The sequence below is a fragment of the Drosophila gunungcola genome, chromosome 3R (genome assembly GCF_025200985.1).
Source record: "Drosophila gunungcola strain Sukarami chromosome 3R, Dgunungcola_SK_2, whole genome shotgun sequence".
Taxonomy (NCBI): Eukaryota; Metazoa; Arthropoda; class Insecta; order Diptera; family Drosophilidae; genus Drosophila; species Drosophila gunungcola.
The window spans coordinates 11,990,047-12,016,063 of record NC_069139.1 but is presented as its reverse complement, the minus strand read 5'-3'; the positions used below and the strand labels follow the sequence as shown (position 1 = coordinate 12,016,063).

The 26,017-nt window shown below is 47.6% G+C and overlaps 6 protein-coding genes across 11 annotated transcripts in view; 2 read left to right on the top strand and 4 right to left on the bottom strand.

Annotated features, from left to right (window-relative positions):
* Positions 1 to 100: 100 nt before the first annotated feature.
* On the top strand, positions 101 to 8,080 carry LOC128252260 (probable ATP-dependent RNA helicase spindle-E). The gene is made up of 12 exons (XM_052979852.1): positions 101 to 361; positions 419 to 670; positions 2,833 to 3,563; positions 3,763 to 4,415; positions 4,641 to 4,774; positions 4,831 to 5,420; positions 5,486 to 5,633; positions 5,695 to 6,825; positions 6,882 to 7,003; positions 7,068 to 7,280; positions 7,343 to 7,902; positions 7,963 to 8,080. Exons 1-11 carry the CDS (start codon positions 170 to 172, stop codon positions 7,473 to 7,475), a joined length of 4,299 nt encoding a protein of 1,432 aa, XP_052835812.1. The 5' UTR covers positions 101 to 169; the 3' UTR covers positions 7,476 to 7,902; positions 7,963 to 8,080.
* Positions 1,170 to 2,409, bottom strand: LOC128252262 (uncharacterized). The gene has a single exon (XM_052979855.1). It carries the CDS (start codon positions 2,324 to 2,326, stop codon positions 1,241 to 1,243), a length of 1,086 nt encoding a protein of 361 aa, XP_052835815.1. The 5' UTR covers positions 2,327 to 2,409; the 3' UTR covers positions 1,170 to 1,240.
* LOC128252259 (uncharacterized) lies at positions 7,954 to 18,652 on the bottom strand. Of its 2 annotated transcripts, XM_052979850.1 has the most exons (15): positions 18,250 to 18,644; positions 17,691 to 17,890; positions 16,692 to 16,919; positions 15,281 to 16,253; positions 14,545 to 14,935; positions 14,269 to 14,488; positions 13,600 to 13,831; positions 13,040 to 13,542; positions 12,475 to 12,590; positions 12,290 to 12,416; positions 11,996 to 12,232; positions 9,256 to 9,399; positions 9,007 to 9,186; positions 8,342 to 8,940; positions 7,954 to 8,277 (listed from the first exon to the last, which is right to left on the bottom strand). In XM_052979850.1, exons 1-15 carry the CDS (start codon positions 18,278 to 18,280, stop codon positions 8,037 to 8,039), a joined length of 4,422 nt encoding a protein of 1,473 aa, XP_052835810.1. In that variant the 5' UTR covers positions 18,281 to 18,644; the 3' UTR covers positions 7,954 to 8,036. The 2 variants fall into 2 exon arrangements, with proteins under 2 accessions (XP_052835810.1, XP_052835811.1); XM_052979851.1 differs by lacking the exon at positions 7,954 to 8,277 and having other exon boundaries at positions 8,799 to 8,940; positions 9,258 to 9,399; positions 18,250 to 18,652.
* LOC128252261 (arginine kinase) lies at positions 10,093 to 11,992 on the top strand. The gene is made up of 3 exons (XM_052979853.1): positions 10,093 to 10,389; positions 10,453 to 10,703; positions 10,763 to 11,992. Exons 1-3 carry the CDS (start codon positions 10,381 to 10,383, stop codon positions 11,874 to 11,876), a joined length of 1,374 nt encoding a protein of 457 aa, XP_052835813.1. The 5' UTR covers positions 10,093 to 10,380; the 3' UTR covers positions 11,877 to 11,992.
* Positions 18,653 to 18,948: 296 nt separating the features above from the next.
* LOC128264188 (ATP-binding cassette sub-family B member 6) lies at positions 18,949 to 22,814 on the bottom strand. Of its 2 annotated transcripts, none has more exons than XM_052999567.1 (6): positions 22,662 to 22,814; positions 21,949 to 22,279; positions 21,692 to 21,891; positions 21,304 to 21,629; positions 20,836 to 21,240; positions 18,949 to 20,546 (listed from the first exon to the last, which is right to left on the bottom strand). In XM_052999567.1, the coding sequence occupies exons 2-6, from the start codon at positions 22,246 to 22,248 to the stop codon at positions 19,183 to 19,185; spliced, it is 2,595 nt and encodes an 864-aa protein (XP_052855527.1). In that variant the 5' UTR covers positions 22,249 to 22,279; positions 22,662 to 22,814; the 3' UTR covers positions 18,949 to 19,182. The 2 variants fall into 2 exon arrangements, with proteins under 2 accessions (XP_052855527.1, XP_052855536.1); XM_052999576.1 differs by having other exon boundaries at positions 21,949 to 22,323; positions 22,662 to 22,811.
* A 673-nt stretch (positions 22,815 to 23,487) lies between these two features.
* LOC128256269 (atrial natriuretic peptide receptor 1) overlaps positions 23,488 to 26,017 on the bottom strand; it is a 41,353-nt gene continuing 38,823 nt past the window's right edge. For all 4 annotated transcript variants that reach the window (XM_052986597.1, XM_052986791.1, XM_052986648.1 and 1 more), the window contains one exon: positions 23,488 to 25,638. In XM_052986597.1, the coding sequence (XP_052842557.1) occupies positions 23,982 to 25,638 (1,657 nt within the window). In that variant the 3' untranslated portion in view covers positions 23,488 to 23,981. The remainder of the gene's footprint in view (positions 25,639 to 26,017) is intronic.

Here is a 26,017-nt window from a genome sequence, read left to right as displayed (position 1 = left end):
ATTTGCTTCCAACACCAATGGCGATAGAGCTTATCGATACAAATCGACTTTAGCATATGCCACCTTTAAGGCCAAAAGTCCCACCACTACAATTTACCGTTTAATTTTAGACGCGAGGCGGGATTGTGAATTTTTTGTCGGAAGTGTTTTGCTAAGAAAAATATAAATAATGGATGATGTGATGGATTTCTTCGATTTCTCGAAGGAATGTAAGCGCGAGTTAGCCCCACAGGGCTACATTAGCAGTAACCCGGGCACCATGGCCGTGGAAGCCACCGAATCTAAGGTTGTAAAGCGCGAGGTAGTCGGCACCGGCTATGTCGCTGACATCGTAGCGACGGAAAAGCTTCGCCTCAACGGGGTAAGAAATCAAAGCCTGTGTCAGCGTTTTTGTTTATTTACTTGCCATCTGATACAGAATGCCAAGGAATGCCTTCTCAATAATCGCAATCGTACGATGAACGACTTGGACGAAATGGAATCAGACGATGAGAAGGAGGACGGGTTCGAAATCCGTCGGGATGACGAGTACTACAAGAAATACAGGTTCAATCTAAACCGCGATAAGAGTTTGCCGATCTATGCTAAACGGGAGGAAATCCTGGCGGCCATAAATGCCTATCCGGTCGTAATTCTCAAGGGCGAAACAGGTTGCGGCAAAACCACGCAGGTGAGCGTTGCCACGTTTTCTGCAGTTTTCTGTCAAGTTTCCAACCCAAAGTTGTATAGGTTATGTTTAACGAGACTCCACTTATGAAGGTAAATAAAAGGCACATTTAAAACTTAAACCCAAACACAATACTTATATTGTTTTGCCTTGAAGAAAGTTAGTTAATATTTTGACAAATTTTGATTATTTTTTTATTTTTAAACAAATATGTTACAGACATTTGCAAAAGCGAAAGAGCACGTTTGCTAAAGCGGTAGTAAAGATTCTGCAGAATCAAGTAAGACTTCAGCCATATTCCACAAAACTTTTTGAAAAACCTTTTTTTAAAAAATTTAATTTATAATATCGGGGAAGAGTCAGAAACTGCCAATAAAGATAATAAAAATATTATCTGGCTCTGGTGTTTGTAAATTTGTCTTGTAACCAATCCATTAATATTAAAATAATTGAGCTTCTGTCAAGGCTAGCTTTTTTGGAATAAAAAAAACCAATAGACCAATTGTTTAAAAATATTTTATTTTTAAGCTAAAATGAAATTCATTCTTCCGTAGCAGTTTTATTAACTGAAGCTTAAGAGCCTAGTAATTCCTGGACATCTTCCTCTGTGACCTCGCTGTCTTCCTCCTCGTCTTCATCGTCGTCACTGTCATCATAGATCTGGTATTCCCGCTGTACATCATCGGACAATGGCTGTTGAAACACAGTAGCCGAAGACATTCTCCGTTGATACGATTCGTTGACCTCCAGCTCCACTTCGAGTTCCTCCGGCTGGTGCTGCGGCCCCCTTTCCTCCATGCCGTACATGGCCTTGTTTCGCACTTTTTGTCGCACCTCTAACTGGTTGCTTGCAGAAGTTGTGGGCTGCTCCTCATCCCCGGGATTTTTGTTGTTTCCCAGTATCTTTTGAATGTCTGCAAAGACTTCTCGCAGTTGGCCAAAAATTTGAGTGGGCGGCAGAGCCTGCTGCTGACCCGCTAGTTGCAACTTTTGTGCATTATAGGCTGACTCCAGATCACACAATGGCCGACTGGCCAGGTCCAGTGATTGCAGACCCTCCAAGTCGTAGGTGAGGCTGACATTGTTGGGTCGCTGTTGTTTCAGCATCAATGCACTTTGCCTTTGTCGCTTTGCACCCGTTACAGTCTCCAGGCGGTCGTAGTCCACTAGGTTGTCCAATCCCTGGCAGTAGTCGAGCGCTGTGAACCGGAAGGCCTGCTCCTGGACGAGGCGCCAAAACATGTAGGCCACCTGCTGGGTGTCCTTCCTCTCCGGGCTGTCATTGCGCAGCTGCAGCACATAGTTGGTTAGGTCCTGCCAGGTGCGAGGTGAGACCTCGATCTTCACGAAGTTTAGGGTGGGCTGCTTGTTGTAAATCACGTAGAGCAAATAGAATCCGGCAATCCTCTGGGAGCGGGAGGCGGCGAAGTGGTCCCCGTTAGTGCGGCGGGAGCAGGACAGCCGTTTGGCCACGTGCAGCGCAGCCAGAGTGGTGGCTATCACCTCAGTGTGATTCGACTGGCCGGAGAAGAGGTGCTGCAGCTGCATTTCTCGCCAGCACCGGCAAAACACCTCGAACTCACAGTTCTCGCCATCGTTGACCAGTCGCTGGAACCGGTGCATCAACTCCCAGCAGTCGTCGAAGATATTAAGCTCCATTGCGGGTCTTTATCGACGGCAACTTTGTGCCCATTGCCACACAATCTTAAACAGCTCTGAAAATGTAAACAATCCGACTCGGTTCGCCGGTTCAAATGTTTTACAGCACTGTTGAAAACTATCGACAAATCGATAACAGTGTTAAAAGTTTTTTTTTTTAAATCCCGCTAAATCTGAATTGTTTATAATCAAAATTAGAATAAATACATTTGTTAATTAAAAGTATAGCCCTGTGATTATTTTTAAATTAAAAATAATAATAATCAGTTATCAAAAACCGCGGTGTGCTGAAAATGACGAATCGGATGGGTTCATGACGAAAGCTTTTAAAATGAAAGTGTCTGAGATCTTTTGATATGGTTGAGATAATTATTATAAGTATGAACGTATTATTTAAACAATTATTAACAATTTGCTAAATAGTGATCAATGATACACAAATAAAACCATTACTAACTCATCCTCGTTAGTTTATCTAATTCTGAATTGAATTTATTTCCTGCCAGGTGCCCCAGTACATTTTGGACGAGGGTTTTAAAAGCGGCCAATACTGCAACATCGTGGTGACCCAGCCCCGTCGCATAGCTGCCATTTCCATAGCTAACAGAGTGTGCCAGGAGCGCCAATGGCAGCAGAACACGGTGTGCAACTACCAGGTGGGTCTGCACCGACCGGTGAGTCTGGACGAGACCCGCCTGCTGTACTGCACCACCGGAATTCTGCTGAACAATCTGATACACAACAAGACTCTAACACACTACACCCACATCGTGTTGGACGAGGTGCATGAGCGAGACCAGGACATGGACTTTTTGCTAATTGTTGTCCGTCGCCTGTTGGCCACAAACTCGCGCCACGTGAAGATCATCCTGATGTCGGCCACGATCGATGCCCGTGAGCTGGCCGACTATTTTACAACGCAGAACTTGATTCCGCCGGTGATAAGCGCCAGTCATGGGCGTAAGTACACGATTGAGAAGTTTTACCGCGACCAGCTGAACAAAATTAAGTGGAAGGAGGAGGTGGACGATCAGTGCGTGCCACGCATTACCGACGACGGCTACAGGGCGGCGGTGAAGATCATTATGGTCATCGACAACATGGAACGGGAGGCCGGCATCCAGTCCCGACTGAGCTACGACGAGGCCCTGCGCCATGGAGCCGTACTTATCTTCCTGCCCGGCGTCTTCGAGATTGCCAACATGGAGGAAAACATTACTAATATGTTACAAAATGAGTAAGCAAGCAATTTGAATTAAATTCCTACTATTTCCAATTTTTATTTAGAAGATTTAAAAGAAGTTTTGGTTTTCGTGGAGTCACTTTGATTAAAAATTACTGAAATTAACTTTAAAACCTTAATTGAAACATATGTAAGTTTTTGCTCTTTATTACGGTGGAATTAACTTAAGATTTCTTTCATGTTTCCATTGCAGCCAAAACATTAAGGTTTTCATTGTACGCTGCTTCTCGCTGATGACCCCGGAGAACCAACGGGATGTGTTCCTGCCACCGCCTGCGGGTTTTCGCAAGATCATTCTTACTACCAACATCGCTGAGAGCTCCATTACGGTGCCAGATGTGTCCTATGTAATTGATTTCTGCCTTACCAAAGTGCTGGTCACCGATTCGGCCAGCAGCTTCACTTCTCTTCGCCTGTGCTGGGCCTCCAAAGCCAATTGTCGCCAGCGTGCCGGCCGTGTGGGTCGTCTCCGGAGTGGTCGTGTCTACCGGATGGTCAACAAATCCTTTTACCAGAGGGAAATGTCTGAGTTTGGGATACCAGAAATGCTGCGCCTGCCCTTACACAGCTCGGTGCTTAGGGCCAAAGAGTTGGAAATGGGCTCTCCGGTCGAAATATTGGCCTTGGCTCTGTCTCCGCCAAATCTCTCGGACATACAGAACACAGTACTGCTGCTGAAGGAGGTGGGTGCACTGTTCCCGACTGTGGATGGCGTCTACAACGAGATGGATGGCGATATTACCTTCTGGGGCACAATCATGTCTCGTTTGCCGTTGGACACACGCTTGAGCCGCCTCATTATATTGGGCTATGTATTTAATCTACTCGAGGAAGCGATAATCATATGTAAGTTTAAAATAATGATTTCGAATTTAATGCAAATAGATTTCGCAACGCTACTTTTTTTTTATCAATAAAACTACTAATTTAAAGTTAGAAGTAAGTAAGAGTTTAGTGAAGTGGCAAGGATAGTTATTTATTTTACTTTATTAGGTGATCAAGACAAAGACATGATATATTGGCCAACAAAATGCCAACAAGGTTTTTAATTGTATTAATAAAACTTCGCAGCTGCTGGCTTATCGATTCGTGGCTTGTACTTGGACGAAGGTCGAAGGAGCCAAGGATGCGATTCATTTTGGATGCATTACATTTTCGCCGATGGGTCTGGCTCCGACTTGGTGGCGATTTGGCGCGTTTACTTGGTACGTATTTAAATGCAATCCTACAGGTTTCAATTAAATATAACTGCTACCGACAGACGTATCTGAACATGGTTGAAATTGGCCACGAAGACGAGTCTGCTCAACGCTGGGCGAAACGTTTGCACGTCTCCCTGCGATCGCTAAAGGAGATGCACCTGCTGGTCCAGGAGCTACGTACGCGATGCTCGGTTCTTGGTCTGGTCCCGTTTCCAGCTGATCCTGCTCAAATTTTGGGTGACCGTGAGAAAGTGACGATCCTCAAAGTGATCATCGCCGGTGCTTTCTATCCGAATTATTTTATGCGCTCGAAGGGGTCGTGTGTGGAACCCGATCGCGATGTGTACCAGGTGATATCTGGGCACGATCCTTGTCGCACTGTCTATTTTACCAACTTTAAGCCCGGGTACATGGGCGAGTTGTACACTAGACGCGTCAAGGATCTCTTTCTGGAGGCAAAGATCCCACCCGAAAACATCGATGTTACCTTTCAACCCGGTTCGCAAAAGGTTTTTGTCACCTTCAAGAACGACGATTGCAATGAAGACTCATCCAAGCTTGTCAGTGTGCCGGGCAGAATCAAAAGTGAAGTCTACAAGGCGGTCAGAATGAGAATTGAACGCTTGCAGCGCCCAATTCGTATGATGGAGTTAGTGGCTTGCACCTTTATACCTATGCTGTTACTCATTGTGCTTTTAATTCGAAACATTTTAGTCAACACAACTTTATGAACTACGTCCAGCAGCGAAAGATTGGAGATGTGATCGAGGGTCGTTGGATTCCACCAACAAAATCCACAAACGTGGAGCTTCTTGCCTTACCATCGGTCTATGACAAGACCATTACCGGGTTGATTACTTGCGTTAGTGGGTTAACAATTAAACTTGTTGTTGTATCTACATTTTCGTTTCTGACATTTACAGATTGTCAGCTGTGGCAAGTTCTACTTCCAGCCTCAATCATTTGCCGAGTGCATTCGCAACATGTCGGAGATCTTCAATGCTCCGCAGCAGCTGCGAAATCATGTATTAAATGCAGGTGCCATCACAAAGGGCCTGATGGTGCTGGCCAAACGGGACAGTCATTTCCAGCGCGCCACAGTGATCCGCCCCGAGAGCCGCAGCAATCGTCAGCCGATGTTTTATGTGCGCTTCATTGACTATGGAGACTGCCTTTTGCTGCCCATGGAGCAGCTTCGCCTGATGCCGGATGAGCTGGTAGGGCAGTTCGGCGAGCTGCCACCTCGTGTGTTTGAGTGCAGGTTGGCGCTGGTTCAGCCATCCACGGCAATCAGCCAGAGTTGGCCCAAGAAGGCCAATGATATGCTCCATTCGCTGGCCAAATGCGGACGCATCGAGATCGAGGTGTACTCGCTGTTCAACAACGTGGCAGCTGTTCTCATCCGCATGCGCGATGGCCTAATCAATGAGAAGCTGGTGGAGCTTCAGCTGGCTCGTCGGGCCGACGAAGATTTCATGTCGCGGAAGGATCATGACTTTCGGACCAGCAGACAAGAGTCTGACCGCTACTTGAGTCCGGCGGAGCGGCAGCAAAACAACGAGGAGTACCTCCGCTACTGCCAGCTGCCCCAAGACCATGATCTTTCACCGCCACCGCAGGATAGATGCAACACTGTGGTAATGCTAAAGGGACCCTACAGTCCGCTGGAGTCCACCATGTACTCCACTATTCGTGTGGGCGTGTGGAAGACTGTAAAAATTGACAGTGCGTCGGTCAATGCGGTGCTCCTGGATGCGGATCCGCAGGATCAACACGATCAGATGATTGTGGCCCACACAACCGTGGAGACTGCCAATGGACAGGCTCTGACCGCCCGTGGAACCACACTGATGCCCAACGTACACGGATTTGGAGCACTAATGGTCATGCTCTTCTGCCCCACCATGCAGATCAAATGCAACAAAACTTGCACCAAGTATGTGTCTATCTTGGCCGGATTGGGTTGCGACCCAGTAACCAAGGAACCTTATTTCGAGGAGCACGATATGGTGATCAATTTGGACGTTAACATTCTCGAAGATGATGTGAACCTGGTAGGAGAGAGCCTCAGAGCCTACACATAACTAAGCAATAACTAATTATATTTTAGATCAATCAAATGCGCTATTATATCGATAGCGTCTTTTTCAACTTTAAGGACGAGAATTACCCAGTGGTTAGTGTTAACGAACGTGGTTCTATATTCGCTCATCTGCGCAAACTCATCAATCGGTAAGATTGCTACAACCAGACTGTTTGTATTTGTCGACTGATTTAACTTGTACTTATTTTAAAGCCTTCTGACTAAGGATCGTAGTTACATCGAACTTAGCTCGAGCAGCTCGGATTACCTTTGGGACGCAAGCGACGATCAGCCGAAGCAGGCTGAGCCGTTCGGCAAGCGGGCCATATTCCCCATGCACTCTGTTCCAGAGCTCCAGGAGGAGAATGTCGGTCATGTGCTGCAATTGGTGCAGAGCTGCAACGAGTTGTACAAATGGCGCAACTTGTAAGATGTCAAATATTTTGACGAAAGCACTGCCTAAATTATAATTTTATTTCATATTTTAGCCAGGGAGTCTTTGCTCCAATGACATGCAAACTGTGCAACCAATCGTTGGAATCAGTTCCTCAGCTGAGGATGCATCTTCTCACCCAATTGCATCGCGATCGCGAAAAGCAAATCGACTACCGCAAGGAATAAAAATACGTGTCTTCTTAAGATTGACAATAACGTTCAGAAAAGAATTTAAGACCAGTGTCTTTCAAATGTTAATTAGTTCCTTTCTAGCTTACTTAAGCTAAAAATAAGCTAATTGACATTTGAAAGACACTGGTATTAAATTCTTTTTTGAAAATTATCATTTCTCTGCCCAGTAACCTTTTGATTTATGAAATGTTCAGTTCTTTACTTTTAAATCATCTGTACAGGAAACAGAAACCAAACGAATTGATCACAATAATTATAATGAACTACATTTTTCTATGTTTTTTTGAAAGAGCTCGTTGCTCTATATAATTGCAATTTATAACCTCAGTTAAATATATTTTCGTTATTCAAACCAAAGACAGTTGCAACAAATTCAGCTTATTATTTATGACACAATCATCAAGTTCAACCGGCAGACTAGGTAAATATTAGACCTTAATACCAAGCATTCACTATTGAACAAAATAAATAATTGTACAAGCCCTGGGATTTGCATGTTCTCCCTCTGCTGGGCTCCATTTCTTTTTTATTTTAGATTAAACTCACACATTATGCTTATGCGACTACAACTACATTGGAGGAATTCTGCAAGGGAGCGGGCGTTGGAGTGCTGGCTTCCGCCTCGCAAATCGTATAGTTCTGCATGAGATTGAGAGGCTTGCTGCACAGACCACACATCTGGTGCTTATACACGCCGTAGATCTCGAAGTTTAGGATGTTGTACAGGTCGAATTGGATGGTGGAAACCAGCTGTGTGCACTCCACAATAAGAATGTTTTGCTCGTTCAGCTCCACACTAAGTGAATGACAACGGAAAAGGTTTACAACACTAACTTTAGCTAACTTTGTTTTTGCCTTACCGGAAATCGTAGTCGCTAGTCTCGAGGGGCCACTGATACGGCTTCTGGCGCACATCGTGCGGCACCTGGTCCTGGTTTAGATATATAAACACCGGCTCGTCCGCAGGCTGGCTTCTGTTGTCCGTGCGGGAGTGGAAGTTGAAGTAGTTCTGCCCGATATGGACGCGTAATCCGTAGTTGCTGCCTTCTCCTTGGACAGGCGATGGCGTAACAAAGACGGCCATCTGCGGCAGCGGCGAACAGTCGGCCACCAGGAGGGTGAGGCAATCGGCACGCACCGCCATCTCTCTGAGATTGATTAAGTAGTCGTCGAAGGTGTTGATCATGCCATTGATTACCGAGCAGGATCGTTTGAGGCCCGCATCATAGCTAAGCTCGTGGGAGGCGTCGAACTTGGAGTCCAGTTTGTACAAGAAGGGGATCTGGTGGAAGCGCCACTTGGCTCCGTTCACTTCCACCGCCAGCCTGAATTGGTCCTGCGGTGTGTGCATGGAGATGTTGATCTCCTGGCTCATATGCAGACTGTCCACCTTGTCGGCGGACAAGGCGGAGACCAGGTGGTCCAGTCGGTTGGACCACAGCTCGAACCAGGCGGGCATCTATGGGAGATCAGGGTGAGTCAATTAAAGTGTTCAAAATGTGCTCTAACCACATGATGTTCTTACGTTATTGAACTTCAGGTCCATGTCATACTGTGTGATCGATGTGAAATTCTCAAAGTTGCTGCGCTTGCAATACTTGGACGTGGGAATGGGCGAGAACTTGAGCACTTCCTTGGGACACAAGTCGGTGTCCGTCAGCGAGATCTTGTCGGAGCGCAGGAAGGCACGGGCGTGCTCCGAGGGCTGCAATGGGATAAAATGTTGAATCTCAATGGAAACCGCTTCGTTGCCAGTTTCAACATTCACACTTACACCAGCTCTGGCTGCAAACTGCACCGTAGAGCCCTTCTCCGGGCAGTCGCTCTCCTCCGTGGCCAGGCCGAATACCACATTGCCGTTCAGGGTGTGGGGTCGTTTGGTGAACACCAACGGTTCATAGGTCAACTTGGTGCAGGCCTTGGGAAATAATGCAAATGAGTTGGAATATACAGTAGCGGTAATAGCGGTAAGTGTGCTCATAACGTTTACTTAGCAAACTGAAGGTTATTAAACATACTAAATCTATTATAAATAAATATTTATCTGTGTATAACAGATGACCTAATTAATAAACAGGGATTATATTTTGAAATATGGAGACTTCGTTTAACAACTTTCAGATTGGACATTTCGAGCTTTACTTTCCTACAACTTAACTGACATTATTATTCTTTTGACTATTGTTTGACCTGTATAATGAGCTAGCAAGTCAACATACGACCTGAGTGTCGGCCCGAGTCAAGTGGTGGGCGTGACACCCTGTAAGCTCATTGTGGCTACATTGCAGGCCAAGATACTAGACATTCGGCTGATAAGTGGGGGTGCCAGCCGCAGGGAAGGAGACACATTACCATGACGAAACTACAGACAACAGAGCCACAACAACGGCGGCAACGATTAGCGGGCCTACACAACTACACACATCCTGACTGACTGTGCCGCCCCCATACGTCCGTGCCTGCGTGCCACTTTATTACACGGCCCGTGCACCCACCCATGCATCCACATCCACTCGAGCAGTTGGCCCACATTCGTGGGTTGTTTGCGTTCCGGACTCGGAACTGAGAGCCGAGTCTGGCAACCGGACTACTGGAAGGCAGCAAGGCAGACAGGCAGGCCTGGCGGCGCACGTCGGCTCGTTTGATCAATACGAATCCGGGGGAGCTCAGTAGAAGGCAGCCAGTTACGCTACTGTTCGGACGAATTTCTCCCGTCGCACATTTTTGGGAAAAAATTTCAATTTTTCTTCTATTTTGTAAGAACGCGTTAAAAAAATCAGTAAAAAAAAAGAGGCCTAGTGCTGTCGAGGTTTTTTCGGTCCCGCCATCGAGAGCAATCACTTTGCGTTGTGTTTATAAATTTATGTTTACTTGAATTGCCCCACGGACAAACTGCAAAATGACTTCGGTAAGGCAAATCGAATGCATCAGAGACAAGCGAGTCTGAAGAGATCTTCTGGTCGTTCCACAGATCGAATCGAAACGCGTGCAATATCGGAAGTATCTGGAGCGGGCTGGGGTCATCGATGCCTTGAGCAAGGCCCTGATCAAGCTGTACGAGGAGCAGAACAAGCCGGAGGATGCCATCCGCTTTGTGCGCAAGTTCATGTGCGAGAGTTGTCCCGACGATGCCCAGTACGATGTGATGAAGAACGACCTGGAGGAGGCCAAGACGCACATCTCCAAATTGGAGCAGGAGCTTGAGCGGCTGCGCGGTCAAATGTAAGTGAAGAATACCTCATTCAATCGTACACTTATTACGGTCTGTTTGTACGCCACAGCAAAAAGTCACCGGAGGAGTACCAGGAGCTTACCACCGCTGGCTACAAATCGCTCATGGACGATGAGGAGAATGTCAACTCACTGCTGCGCAAGTACCTCACGCCGGAGCTGCTGGAGGAGTTCATGCTGGTCACCACGCCTGCGCCAGTGGACGCCTACCTATACGACTGCGCCGTGGCCGGGTTCGAGCACCACGAGGCGCCCGTGGGCATTTACGCTGCCGATGCGGACAGCTACGACGTGTTCAACAAGATCTTCGACCCCATCATCAAGGACTTCCACGGCCAGATGGACAACGAGAACGATGTGCTGCAGAAGGATCCGGACTTTGGCAATGTGGACGAGATCGAGAACCTGGACCCGGAGCGCAAGTACATCATGTCCGCGCGCATCCGACTGGCCCGCAACATCGAGGGTCTGCCGTTCTTCCCGAAACTCAGCGAGAAGCAGTTCATCGAGGTGGAGGAGAAGGTGCGTGCGGCCACGGAGACGATGGATGGCGAGTTGATCGGCTCCTACCTGACGATGGCGGACATCGATGCCGAGACCCAGGCCGAGATGGTCAAGCGGCACATACTCTTTCAGCGTGGCGATGAGCAGCTGACCACCGCCGGCTGCTTTCGCTTCTGGCCGACGGGTCGCGGTGTCTATCACAATCCAGCCGAGACCTTCTTGATCTGGGTGAATCGTCAGGACCACGTCCACATTATGTCGATGGCGAAGTGCGGCGACTTGGGCGATGTCTACAATCGCCTGGTGAACGGACTCGCCGAACTGGAGAAGACGCTGACCTTTGCGCGTCATCCGCGGTACGGAAACCTAACGGCCTGTCCCACCAATCTGGGTACCACCCTGCGTGCCTCGGTCCACATCCGCTTGCCGCTGCTCAGCAAGGATCCCGACCGTCTGATCGCCCTCGCCGAAGAGCTGCAGCTCCAGGTGCGCAGCACCGATGGCGGCGAACTGGCCACCGTGGAGGATGGTCTCATGGACATATCCAATAAGCGGAAGCTCGGTTTCACCGAGTTCGAACTGGTCAAAACCCTGCAGGATGGCGTTGTGGCCCTAATCAACGCCGAGGAAGAGCTCGAAATAGCCGGACAGGAGGGTTAGAGACAATCTGAACATATCCATATCCCATACACATTCATATCAAGTAAAGACAAACAGTAGAGAAACAGGAGCATCTTTGGTTGAATAAATTTGTCCCGTAGTAGAAGCCAATCACTCACCTTCCAGTCCTCCTCGTCATCCTTAGAATTGCGCTGAATTTGACCAATTAACTTGAACCAGTTGGACTTGGTCGAAGCCTGCACATCTAGGGTGATGTTCCACCGATGGAGAGCGTCCACCTGGTGTGTCCCATCCCCAGCATCCAAGTGATCTGTGTGCTCCAGCGTTAGACCAATTTGCTTGCCCTTCAGATCTGAAGTCTTCAACACATCCTCGGCACAAAAGTTGCCCTCAATCTAAATGGAATGGGGGGCTATATTAGTGCACATATTCAATTAAATTGTATTTCTTACTCTCGTGGCCTTTTCGTTGTACATCAGCATGGTAAAGTTTCGATCGTGGCCCAGGTGAATTGAGCTAAGCTGGGTGAATCCGAATATATACATTAGGGCGCTAACCACCATGTTGCCGGAAAAGCCACTGCAATTACAAATATCATTAGTTGACAATTCGATGGGATTTGCGATGATGAAGGTACTTTTCTGTGAACTCGGACTTGAGCAGCATCCCTCTGTACTTGATAAGCTCGTGAAGATTCGTGCTCATGCCCAGACGTACGCCCAGATCCGGCATTGTGTAGCTAAAGAGTTGGACCTGAAATAGATAGGTTAGTCTCTATTAACTTTTAACTATTACAATAATTCATAATGTATCATTGTTATCTGTTCAAAATGAAATCTTTATATATAAAACTGTCAACTATTTTTCAATAATCAAGTTTAATAACACTATTAAAATGTTGCTTAATTCGGTTCTAATAGCATTAAAATGATTTGATAAAGTGGTTTGGTGGCCCCAAAATCCCCCAATTAATTTCTTAAATTAATTCTGCCCGAGATATAATATGAAAAATTGGGACTTTTTGGGATCATTACCTTTTTACTATTTTGATTTCTAAAGTCAAATTTATGTTTGCTCCAAACTGTTCATTGATATACATATAAAACTGTACCCTTAAATTTTTATTAAATAAATGTTAATTTTAACTATTATTTTCATTCAAGTTTTGGCATAGATCTCATCCTCAAGAGAAAACTACTCACCACGTCGTTTCGACTCTCGGGCAGCATGATCTCCTCGAAGGGCACCGTGGCCGTCTTGGTGATCAGTCCCCTGGTCTTGGTCACCGCCCGCGACTTGAAGGACAGGCCACTGGTCAGGTTCTGGGGCCGGGAGAAGGAGTAGCGCCGGCACTTGCTGCCGCTCTCGTTCAGATGCAGCTCGCTGCTGAAGGGGATGTAGATGAGGAAGCCCTGCTCCCGGTTGATCTCGTGGTCCAGGTTCAGGAACGGATTGTAGCTGCGGCTGCGCACCGAGGCGTACGACGAGTACCGGGCGTCGATCTCCAGCGTGTGCTTCGTTATCGGCGGACTGCGCTGCTCCGTAATGTTGCCCCGCAGCGAGGTCAGCACGGTGGTCTGCAGCAGCACGTCGGAGGAGGTGCCCAGCACGGTGGGCACGGAGTAGCGGTTCATGAACGGCCAGCGCACCGTTTGCATGTTGATGTGGCTGTCCGTCCGGATAATCTGCTGCATTCGCTCCAGAACTGCGGAAAAGGTGTTGTATGAACTGCCGATTGGATGGTAGTAAAAAGGGCACTCACTGTTGTCGTAGGTCAGCTGCCGGAACATCCGCTGGTTGAGGTAGTAGGACAGCACCGTCTTGCCCTCCATCTGCAGAATGAACTCCAGGTGCAGGTCCTTCGAGCTGATGATCGGAGCCTGCAGCATGGCCAACAGCGCCTTGATGCTCTTGAAGGTGAACGGATCGCTGCCATTGCGCGATTGCATCTTGTTCAGGATGGTGTCTGGCAGGCCACGCGCCTTGATGTACAGCTAAAAAGGGGGTGAGGTTGTTATTATATTAAAAACAATTGAAACTCTCTTTTGAAAATAGTAAAGTTGGCCTCCCTAAAATCCTATTGTCTGTTTATCCAATCCCACCGAACATAACACTCCAATTATTACCTCAATCTTGAATAAGTAGAACATAACCATTTAAATATAAAATACATTACAAAAAATATTATTTAAGTTTAAAAAAATAAACAAAAGAGGCAAAAAAATTAAAAATTCAGATACCATATAGGAATATCTCATGAAAAGCCTCTTGTTACTAAAGTTCCTTGTAGTTTTAAGTATTAGATAGCATTAGTTTAATTAATACAACTAATTAAACAAACATTAATTTACAAAACTTTAGATATTCATTAAATTGCCTCACTTTGAGAAAATTTCAAATAATTTTTGTTAACTTCTAGAGTACAACTCACCGCCAGTTGACCCGTGAACTTTCCCAGAGCCTCGGTGTCGAACTTGAAGAAGGCCACCACTGGCATGTCCGACTTGGGATCGCCCACAAGGAAGACCTGCAGCATGGCTCCGATTCCGAACTTGGAGTCGCGATAGTCGAAGATGTAGTTGCCAGTGACCCAGTAGCGTGACTCCGGCTTCTGGGGCAGATGGCGATGCATATAGGACAGCAGACGGCGTCTGGAAGCAAGAGCATTAGACTTGGATGGATGGGGTAAGTGGGCGGGATGACTTGCAGGTGCTGGTAGCAGGGATACGTGGTCTCCGAAATGCTCGTCACCGTCGTCCTGTAGTAGTTGATCATATGCGGGTCCGTTTCGCTCTGGATGATGCGATGGATGCTGATCAGGCGGGCAGCCGTGGGGTTCGATATCAAGAGCAGCGTAACCGCGGCCACTCGCAGCTCCAGGCTGGCGTTGCGCGACTCGAAGATCGGCCAGTAGACCTCGTAGATGCGCTCCGCACGCTTATCTGACAGGGCCAGAGTGGTCCAGGCAGCCTGGAACTTAAGGTCCTCGTTCTCGTTGGGATCCTGAACGATGGGCTCCAGATAGTTGGCCACGTTTCCCAGCTGCAAGTTGTTCAGGCCCTGCAAGTATAGCATCTTCTGGTCGAAGTCGCGGTCGCCTGAATAGCAACAGAGAAATCGAATGGAGATTAGATACAAATTTGATGTTTGGGGCAATCAATATCTTAGTCGTTTCGTAGGCTTTAAAAAGTTTTAAGAATTTAATATTATCTTAAATGATATAATTTATGCGATGACTGTGGGAGAACTAAATTTTACGCGAATTCTTTAGCATTAAATGGAATTGTTAATAGAAAGCATTAATTTAGTGAAGTTTTAGTCTTTAGAGAACCTATAATTTTAATATAAATCTTTAGAATAAAATTTGGAAGTCCTATATGTAGTGCAATCTTAAGCCGTTAGTGGCGAATCTATAAATATTATTCGCTTTTCGGGACACTTACTTAGATAGGCGTTAAAGTACTTCTGCACATATTCCTCGAACTTGTCCTTGTCAATGCCCTTGGCCACATAGACATTGTGGATGAGCGTAGCAAAGCTTAGAATCGCCGCCTGCCGCACATCTGGGCGACCAGGTCCGATGTTAAAGAAGTCATTGCACTTTTCCAGCAGTTCAGCCGAGAGCTCAAAGATGTGGAAGGGCATGGGTATGAGCAGTTGCACGGCAACTTGCGGCTTGGTCAACTTGTTTATCACCAGATGATGGGTGAGGAACACGGAGGCTTTGGTGCCAATGCGGGGAATGATTTCGTGGAAGATGTTGCGTATGGTCTCCTGGCGGTACGAGGTGCCGATGTCCACCTCGCGGTAGAGTTTTGTCAGCGAATCGAAGTCCATCTCGCTGAGGAGCTTGATCACATCGGAAAGCGTGGAGTCATAGGGTTCGGAGAACTTAAACTCCGTGGTCTCGAGGCCCTCGGCCAAGCTGTCCAGGAGTGTGCCCGCCTGGGCAATCAGCGTCTCCTGCTGCTGGGGATTTCGTCCGCCAGTCGGATCGTTTGGATCCAGCGGCTGAAGCTCCAGGTTGGACGGTTCGGCCGCCATTGAGGTCTCAATGTCGATGGCGTTGTCGATGGGCGACTCGTTGATGAAGTTCAGCATAAGCTCCGAGTTGATGAACTGCGCCTCCCCCGTGGACTCGAACGTGTGGATCAGGGTGGTGCCCTTGGCGTGGGCCATGCTCAGGAAGTAGCCCGTCTCGTTGTGCGGTAGCATTCCGTAAATGGCCTCGTTGCCGATGATCACACTCTTCTGGTGGTCGAACTCACACGTGTTCGGCGGCACGTTGCTCCGGGTGATGTGCACCGCCTCCGAGTAGGGCTTGCAGGTCTTCAGCTCCGGCGTCTTGCGGATGGAGATGTAGTTGGTCCGGTTGGACACGAAGTACTCCGTGCGGCAGGTGCCGTGGATACCCAGCTTTCGGGAAAAATGAATGTTATCAGTAGGGAACTCTTCGTTGCAATAATTAAAGTTATTCAAATAAAATAAACTATTATGTGCCTTAGGTGATAATTGGATAATTTAGGAATTAAATAATAACAGTTAAAATTATTATTATTAGAGTCGAATTTAGGTAACATTAGAATAGTTTCTTAAAACACAAATTTTTTTATGAACAATTTAAGTTTTTCAAATATTCAAAAAAATTTAAGGCACGTAAAATAGGCTATCAGGCGCTTTGCAATGTTACAAAACACCTTCCGAAAGCTATTTGTATTTCAATCAAATATTATAATTTATATAGCAGAATCGAAACAAAAGAAGTTTTCAATATAGTTAACAGATTTTAACGAGTATTGACAATAATTTGAAATCGTTAGGATTAAATTACAAAAATCAATTGTAAAAACCTACCTCATCCACGACGAAGGCCCCGCTGGACTTCATCTGGAACTGCAGTACCGAGGCGATGGCCCGCTTGAAGTTCATGCTCCATATGGGATCGCCCTCCTTGAAGACCACATGCGTGATGGCGCCGTCCGGGGTGAGGGCGATCTTGAAGGGCTTGTAGGGCGGGTACATCTCCTTGTTCTGGAGGAACTTCTCGCCGGAGTTGTTCAGCGTTACGTCGTCGATGACCAGCTGTGGAGGCGATGGGAGAGAGCGATTAGCCGGGAAAGCCCTTTTTAATACGCACAATGCTGTAATCTGCGTTCGGGTGTTGGGTCGAGTCCAACTGAACCGGCTGCTGGCCGTTTATCTGGCAAACAGAAATTAGTCAGAGTCAGATCGGCTTTCATATGGCGCACACATGGACATGCCTCCGCCTCTGCCTTTGAAAGATCCCCAGATGCCTGATAAGCGAGGGCTACTCCTAGAGTAGCGCTCAGTCAAGACAATCAGAGCTGATTGACGAAGGAAGGACGGGAAGGGAATGTTTGTGTGTGCTGTGCGCCTCTGTGGATTGGCATTATCTCAATGGGGCTCAATGAAAGAAGTTCACAGCCGAGTTCAGTTCATTGTGGGCACTCCACTCCGAGTTGCTCGCTGTGAAAGGTTAAATTGTCTTTAATTCATCTGCGAATTCTTCTTCGTCTGCGCAGGCCGAGAAGAAATCGCTGCGAAGGGGGCTGTGGTGGAATACGCCGATTGAATCGTACAAATTGATAATGAAATCAATTGATTGGATTTTTCACTGATTTACGTGTGCGTGTATATTAATAAAAAAGAATGTACATACGTCTTGTACATATGTAAGCGATCACAAGGCAATCTGTCGCGTCTTTTCGTATAAACAACAAACAAAAATATTATTCTAAGCGGAGTGGCATTAATCATCGACCGGGTCGCGGGAGATCAGCCAAAACATTTGCCAAGAGTTCCTGCCAACGGAACTGATCCTAGACAACTCACCGCCGCAGCCATGACCAGTTCGCTCTGCCGCTGGAGCGTCAGCTTGCCCCGCACTGTCCATCCGGTGGTGGGCGGCGCCGGGTGACCCTCGTCCAGGGCCTTGGCGCCCACGAGGATGTTGCCCACGTACTCGTAGAGCATCTGTTTGTGGTGGCCAATGATGCTGAATGCATGGCCGGCGTCGAAGATCAGGAAGAGATCTGCCGGATAGATAGATAGATTTCTTGAAATTGAACTTCAATTTTATGGATGCTTTATTGCCAGATCGCCAGACCGCCAGCCGACTTCACCCTCTTTCGCTATGTCGCATTCCCGCGGATGGGCAATAAACTCTTCAATTATCAATTGAATTTCTTTCTTATATATATATACTAAATGTGCATGTGTACCATATATATATTATATATACACATATGTATGGAAATGATCGCAAAACGCTTTAATCAATGTTGCTCCTCGGCTTCTTTTTTGATGCGCGCTCGTCAATGAATAATTACGTCATGGTCTTTAATTAGTTTCTGATACAGTTGGGATTATCAACTAGGTTACTCTCACGTACACACGAACACGGAGCACTTGAGTCGCCTCATGGCCTGCTGCTTCCTTCCGAGGTCGAGGTACGCGTTTTCTCACAGTTTTCCGGTTTTCCGACGGTTCACTCTGCCCGGCCACAGTATCTCGGCCGTAACGTTAGGCAGTATTTATATATGTTAATATAAAACTATATATGTATATATATATATATATTATATATACAAAACGCCACTGTGTATTATCTGATATGTTTCAAAAAATGCCGCCGCTTTTCCTGCTTTATCGCCAACGCGTCTAATTCCCGTAGCACAGCTCGACGTCTTTTCGGTTCGCGATCCAAACTCGGACTGAAGCTGCGAGCGGACCTACCAGCCGGATCGCTGGCCTTGCTGGAGGTTCCGCCGATAAGCATCACTGCTGGGAAGAGCAGCTTGGCTCTCTTATAATCTGTGGGACACTACTCTTAGGAATGGTCCTATAAATAGATTTTGGCGACGTTCACCACCACAAAGTAACACTGATCAAACAAAAAGGATGTTTTTCTAAAGAGAGTCATTCAGATTACGAAAAAAAGGCCCTTATAAACATACTATATGTAATATGTTTATATGCCAAAAAATAGTTGTACAATTTCCTATCTATTGATGAATACATTTAAATTCAAAACTCATTTTCGTTTTGTACACCTCCAAATATCCAAAATTCAATCAAGAGTTATTGGAAATAAGGACTAGAAATGCACAATATTGCGCTATTTTATTTGGTACCATGCACTTTCAAAACTATTATTTGCAGCGCACTTGGGCTGCCACAGATTGTCTTTAAAAAACTACGTTATTTATTAGTATAAGAGTAGCGTATAAGGTTACTTATAGACGAACTGTTCATACGTATAACAATATACCACAAATCACATGGAATCAGGAATAACAGAAAGTATTATGTGGGTGTCTTAGGCCTAGCGTGCTCCCCCATGAGCATGTCCTGCCCTAAAGTGAGCTCCTCCCGCAGCAGAACCACTGGGTCCAGCGCCTCCTGAACTGCGTTTCTCCGAGCCCGACTCTGCACTTGCGTCTCCGTTGTCGGAACCACTCTGCTCCGCATCCAGGTTCTTCAGCTGCTGCTGCCACATGTCCGCATAGATGCCATCCTGCCGCAGGACGAGCTCCTCGTGCCGACCGCGCTCCGCAATGCTGCCCTGCTGCAGCACCAGGATCTCGTCCGCATGTATGACGGTGGACAGGCGATGGGCCACGATGATGGTGGTGCGGTTGGCGCACACTCTGGCCAAGGCCGCCTGAATGTTTCGCTCTGTGTGCGTGTCCAAGGCGGATGTTGCCTCATCCAGGAGCACGATGATGGGCGCTTTGAGGAGCGTCCTGGCGATGGCCACTCGCTGCTTCTCGCCTCCACTTAGCCGCAGGCCCCGCTCGCCCACCTTCGTCTCATAGCTGTCCGGGAAGCTGAGGATCCTGTCGTGTATGTCGGCGGCACGGGCTGCCTCATAGACGGCCTCGTCAGCGGCGCCCAGCTTGGCATACTCAATGTTGTAGAAAATGGTGTTGTTGAACAGCACGGTGTCCTGGGGCACCACTCCAATGGCCTTTCGCAGGCTCTGCTGCTGCACCAGCTTGATGTTTTGTCCGTCAATCAGGATGGCTCCCGTCTGCACGTCGTAGAAGCGGAAAAGCAGCCGCATAATGGTGCTCTTGCCAGCGCCAGAGGGTCCCACAATGGCCACCGTCTTGCCGGCGGGCACAGTGAAGCTCACGTTGCGCAGCACGATCTTCTCCGGCGAGTAACCAAACGTCACGTTGGAGAACTCGATGCTACCGCCAGCTGTGAGGAGCGGCGAGCAGCCGGGCGCATCCACAATATCCTCCTCCTCGCGCAGCAGGTCGAACATGTTCTCCATGTCCACGAAATTCTTCTGAATGGCCCGGTAGTAGGTGCCGAACCAATTCAGCGGCATGTACAGCTCCATCAGGTAGGTGGAGAAGAGCACAAAATCGCCCACGGTGAGCGTCTGCTGGTGCACCACCAGATAAACGCAGAGCAGCGATCCGGCCAGCAAGCCAACGCACAGGATTATATTCTGGGCGGTGTTCAGCATGTTCAGGGTCAGCATGGAGAGGAACTCCTCCTTTTGGTACTTGAGAATGGCCTCCCTGTAGCAGTCCACCTCGTAGTTCTCCGCTCCGTAGTACTTAACAGTTTCGAAATTCAGCAGGGAGTCCACGCTACGAGCCCGCTGCTCGTTGTCCGCCAGATTCATCCTCCGCTGGTACTTGGTCCGCCACTCGGTGATGGCAATGGTGGAGGCTGAAAAGAATATGAATTCAGTTTTATTTACAATGCTAAATTCATTACGTTTTGAGATTTGTTTTGGGTTTTAGGTATCAAATGATAATAATTTGTCATGCATTTCCTTATCTAGCTGGGGGACTTATCGGGAAGTAAACGCCATTATGCTAAGGTCTATACAATTTGTAAAGCCCCTGAATAGGACTATCAAAATCGTTCAAAAACAAGACCTTAAAATATATATGATGTTAATACATTAAGTGCCATTAACTAACAACTAATAACTAATATTAATATAGTTCCATACCTATATACAGGAACATGGTGAGGAACACGATCAAGCCGAACCACCAATTGAAGGCGTAAATGAAGTAAGCCACTGCCACGAACAAATCCAGTATGGTGGGCGCAATAGAGAAGACAATATAGTTGAGCAGATTGTTGATGGAGTCCGTTCCACGATCCATCACACGCAGCACCTCGCCGGTCTTCCGCTGCAAGTGCCATCGCAGGGAAAGCTGGTGCAGGTGCCGGAAGAGCTCGATTTCGATCTCGCGGGTCGTGTACTGCTGGACCCGTATCCAGAGGAAGGTGCGCAGGTTATTGAACAATCCCATGGTGCCGGTGCCGCCGCCCTGGAGGAAGGACAACGCCACATAGACCAGCACATAGTCCCAGCGGAAGAGTATCGGCGCAATGGTGAGACTGTCCACTGTGAATTCAGGAGATTAGCAATGAACGAATGAGCTCAGTACTCCCGCCAGCCCTGACCTACCCAACTTCTTGCGATAAATCGGCAAAAACAGCTTTATGACTCGTCCGGCCAGCAGCAGTAGAATGCACACGATGACGGCCAATTGCAGGGCCAGATTCTTGCGGGGCCAAAGGTAGGGAAAGACAGTGCTCAACTTGCGCCAGCCATTCCGGAAAGCCGAGCCCGTGTGCATGTTTCCTTGCGATTCGTTGGAGGATTCGTTCTCCAGCCGCTCGTGCGGATTGTAAGGCGCCATGATGCCAGGTGCCTTCAGGCCCAAGACAAAGATGAGCAGCGAGCAAAGGAAGCGCGTGACAAACAGGCCCATCTCGATTTGATCCTTGTTCCTGATGGTGAGTAAAAGCTGTACTTTAGATTAAGGTCTTGGTAATTGACACCATTCCCTTACGTTTTCAGATGGAACCACCAGTCCTCGTGGCGCAGATTGATAAAGGCCAGTGACTCGTTGATGAAGGCCAGGGTCCAGAAGAGCAGCAGGATGAGGCCATGTCCCCGGGTGGGCACCGAAGGCAGCTGGTAGTAGCGCTCCTTGAGAATCAGACAGATGCTGAAGGGATACGAGAAGCACACAACGCAGGTCGACAAGATCTATCAGAGTGGAAGGCGGGTAAGTAAGAGTATTCCCTTAAAGATCATCATGCTCACCATATAGCCGTACACCGCACTATCCGGATAGATGCGTGCGTTCATCAGGAACCGCAGGGCGGCCAGAACAGGGAGCAGGCACAAGAGGAACAGCTGCAGGGCGAACAGGCGGGACTTGGAGATCTGCGTGGGATCCGTGATCCGGGTGGCGTACTTCCGGTACATCAGCAACTGGATGCAGCCGAAGAGGAGCAGGAATCCGCCGTACACGGCCGGGCCCACGGTGTCCATGAAGCAGTGCGAGATGCCATGCTGCGTCCACACCTCGCTGAGGGTCACGTTGGGCGGGCAGTACAACATGATGGAGCGCTCCTATTCCTATTCCGGGATCCTATGACCAGACAGACGGGGAAAACAATTGCGGAACGATAAGCTCTGATAGAAACGTGCCAGATAAAGTGGAGCTGTGACTGAAACAGCTCGGTGAACACAATTGCTTTGTTTAATGGTGGCCGCAATTTCGCAATTATTCATCCAAATTATCACCCGCCCCCAAAAGGGAAAGCACATTGTTTTTCTCTAGGTAAGCGGTGTGCAAATTGTGATTATAATATTGGTATAGAACTTTTAGGGCACGGCACCAAGGAATCCGGCGTTGGAATACGGAATCCGCAACCCGTGGAAACTGCAATTCATTCAGCCCATTGGATATGCTAAATTATGCAATGCTGCGAATGCTCGATGGGACCGTGTGTACTCTAGTTTCCGCTTACCCGCTATGAAAGTCACGTAGTTGAGGCACCACTGTAATCAGTATTTAACCAGGTGATAACTCAATTAACGGAAAACTGGCGGACAACTCCGGCCGACGCAACAATCAACAAATAATCTTGGCCCAAGGGTTTAGTGTGACCGTCTGCGGATAGCTTGGTTATACCAATTTGCTTAGATTATTGCGGGTAAGTTTAAAATCCATTTGTTTATATTTTTCATGGCGTTAGCGAAAATTTGCAACAGCTATAAAAATTAATAATCTATATGTTATTAATTTCCTATTTATAATCTTGTGGAAAAGGGAGGTGATAAGAAATGTTCTTATCACCACAGGCAAATGGTAGTGACCGCGAACGGTCCTGCTATTTTCCAGCCCTGATTTAAGTTTGGCGCTTATGTGGATTTTCAAGTTCGTTTTTTTATCAATTTTAAAATATAACTTTTTAATTGAGCAACAGTCTTTTTCATGCAATAAACATCAATCGGTAACTGCAGTAAATAGCCTTTTTCTTTAAGAAATATTTTAATTTGTAGGATATTTTAATCTTTCTACTCTATTCATACTATTATAGTTAATATGAAAAACAATGAAAGTCATAGGGTAATATTCATGATGTTTTTAAAGTCTTTTTGAAATTAGTTAGTTTGTAGATAAAGGAACCTCATTAGAGAAATGGGCATGGTTTTAACATTCTAAATTGAGACAATTTTTTGTTGTCGACCCACTAAATAGTTTTAACCCACTACATACATATATTCTGAAATCACCTTTAAATTAACCGATAGCCAAAAACCCAAATAAACCATTTAAATATACAAAGTGTGTTTCCTTAATTGCATTGGAATATATATAGAGTTTATATAGATTTCTTTATTCGTCAATTTTCAAAATAAATATTCATGTTCATCTAATACTTTACATATATCAGAAATTTTCAGAAGTGGCCTACGCTTAGCATTAGGTAATATTAATTTCTACTCTACTATAAACTAACTGTCTGAGTTCGAAGAGAATTAATATTCAAAGCACAAGGAACAAATTGTTTTGGGAGTAAATTGCTATTTACATCGAGTGTTTTGTTTTTTCCGTTTTTGAGGTTTGTTAACATGTAAAATTCGCTACTTATGAGTATGGGGATAGGGGCGATTAAAAGCTACGAAACATTTTAGAAGAGTTCCCGTACGAATTTCGAATTGGATTCTAACCACTAACTTGTTCAACTTGGGTTTAACTTATTATCACAAACAAGTACAAAGTACAGTTAATATGCAAATGATTACAGTGTGGAGGAGAAAGTGGGCGACTCCCCCGCTTACAGCTACGAGTTGATCTTGGCCAGCAGCGGCTGGGTGACGGCACTGCCAGCCACCGGAGGGCACTGCTGCTTGTAGCTCTTCACCAGGTAGCCGTAGTGGTTGCTCTCCGCCGGAATGTTCTGGCCACTGCTGCTCCGCTGCGGACTGGACGCCATTAGCTGTGGCATTGAAGGAGGAGCAGTAGCAGAAGCTGGAGCGGCAGCTGAAGCAGGAGCGGGAGCTGGAGCAGTCGCCGGCGTGGGCAGCAGCGGCGCCTCGTCTCCCTCGGCGAACTTAATCCTCAGCTGGCCACTGCCACCGCCCATGCTGCCCGTTTCGGGACCCGGAGAGGCATTCATCTCGCTCCGGACGCCCGTCAGCAGCGTTGAGATCGTGGGCGAGGGCTTCAGCCTGCTCCGCGGGTGATTGGGTGGCTGCAGGATGCCGCTCAGATTGGAGCTGGAATTCGAGTGCACATAGCCGTGGCTATTGTTGTTGTTGGTGAGGTGATGGTGGCTCTTGAGGGCTCCGCTCAGCGGCAGCCGGAAGTGGGCCAGCTCCCAGCTGTCGGAGGTCTCCTCCATGTCCCGCAGGCTGCGGCTGCTGTAGATGTCGCAGGTACGCTGGGCAGCCGCCGCATCCAGATAGTGGTTCTCAGTCTTTTGGTAGTCGAAGCCCCCGCCATTCAGCTTGGGCGAACTGGAGCTAATCTTGCGTTTCACCCGCAGATTGGGCGAATCCCTGGACGGCGGCGCTGGCGCTGGCAGTGCGATCGCCGGGGGTGGCAGCTGCTGGGCAGGGGGCGTAGCCACCACCAGTTCGGAGTACTGCTTGTGCAGGTGATGCGACTGACTGCGTTGCGGCTGCTTCAGCGAGGAACGGCGCGTCAGCATTAGCTTGCTGGGCGAGATCAGGCAGTCGGGGCGCGGCACCTCGCCCTCTAGCCAGTAGGTGAGCATCTCGCCCTTGCCCTTCATGGGCACAAAGCCGCGCCGAGTGGTCACAAAGGTGCCGAACTCGTCCAGCGCCTCCTTGGTGGTCTCACTGATGTGGATCTTAAGGGCCTCACCATTGGACTCCATGCGGGAGGCGGTATTCACAGTGTCCCCGAACAGGCAGTACCGTGGCATCTTTAGACCCACCACCCCGGCCACACAGGCTCCAGTGTGCAGGCCAATCCTTAGCTTGAGGCGATCCTCCGGTCGATGGTGGATCCGGAAATTGTGCACCGCCTCCAGGAGGGCCAGGGCCAAACGGGCTATCTCGCGGGCATGCTGGTTGCCATTGCGGATGGGCAGACCGGAGACCACCATGTAGGCGTCGCCAATGGTCTCCACCTTGTACACATCGAAGTTCTCCACGATGGAGTCGAAGCAGGTGTACAGGTCGTTCAGGAACTGCACCACCTGCATGGGCGTGCTCTCCGCCGAGATGGCAGTGAAGCCCACGATGTCGCTGAAGTAGATCGTCACCTGGTCGAAGGTCTCCGCCACCACCGGCTGTCCGCTGATGAGCTGCGCGGCCACGCTCTGCGGCAGAAGTTGATAGAGCAGCTTCTCGCACTTCTTCTTCTCCTCGTGGTAGTCCTGGGTGCGCTCCTCCACCAGTTCCTCCAGATTGTTGGCGTACAGCTCCATGCGTTTCAGCAGGTTGTCCACGATGTTGCCCGTCTCGTTGTCCCTGTAAAATGAGTTTTTGATTTCATTTATTAACTAAAATCGGAACCGCTTTCCTGAAAGAAAATATGTTACAGAAAAAAATCTAGTTTTGGGTGGCGCCATCTAACTTGAATTTTCGAATATCCACAAAATTACATTTATGCTAATAGCTTCTAAAATAATGGTTCGATTTGAAAAATTGGTGCGTGTCTTGATAGATATGTCCTTATAAAACATACACCGCCATACAACTGTCTTCTATCATATCCCAGACATGACATGTCTGAAATTCGGATCTCAAATCTCTGCCTTTTATAGTTTCCGAGACAAACATATCTAGATCGACTAAAAATCTAGATCGGGCTTAATAGACATTACAAGCATACAAATTGTAAATAATT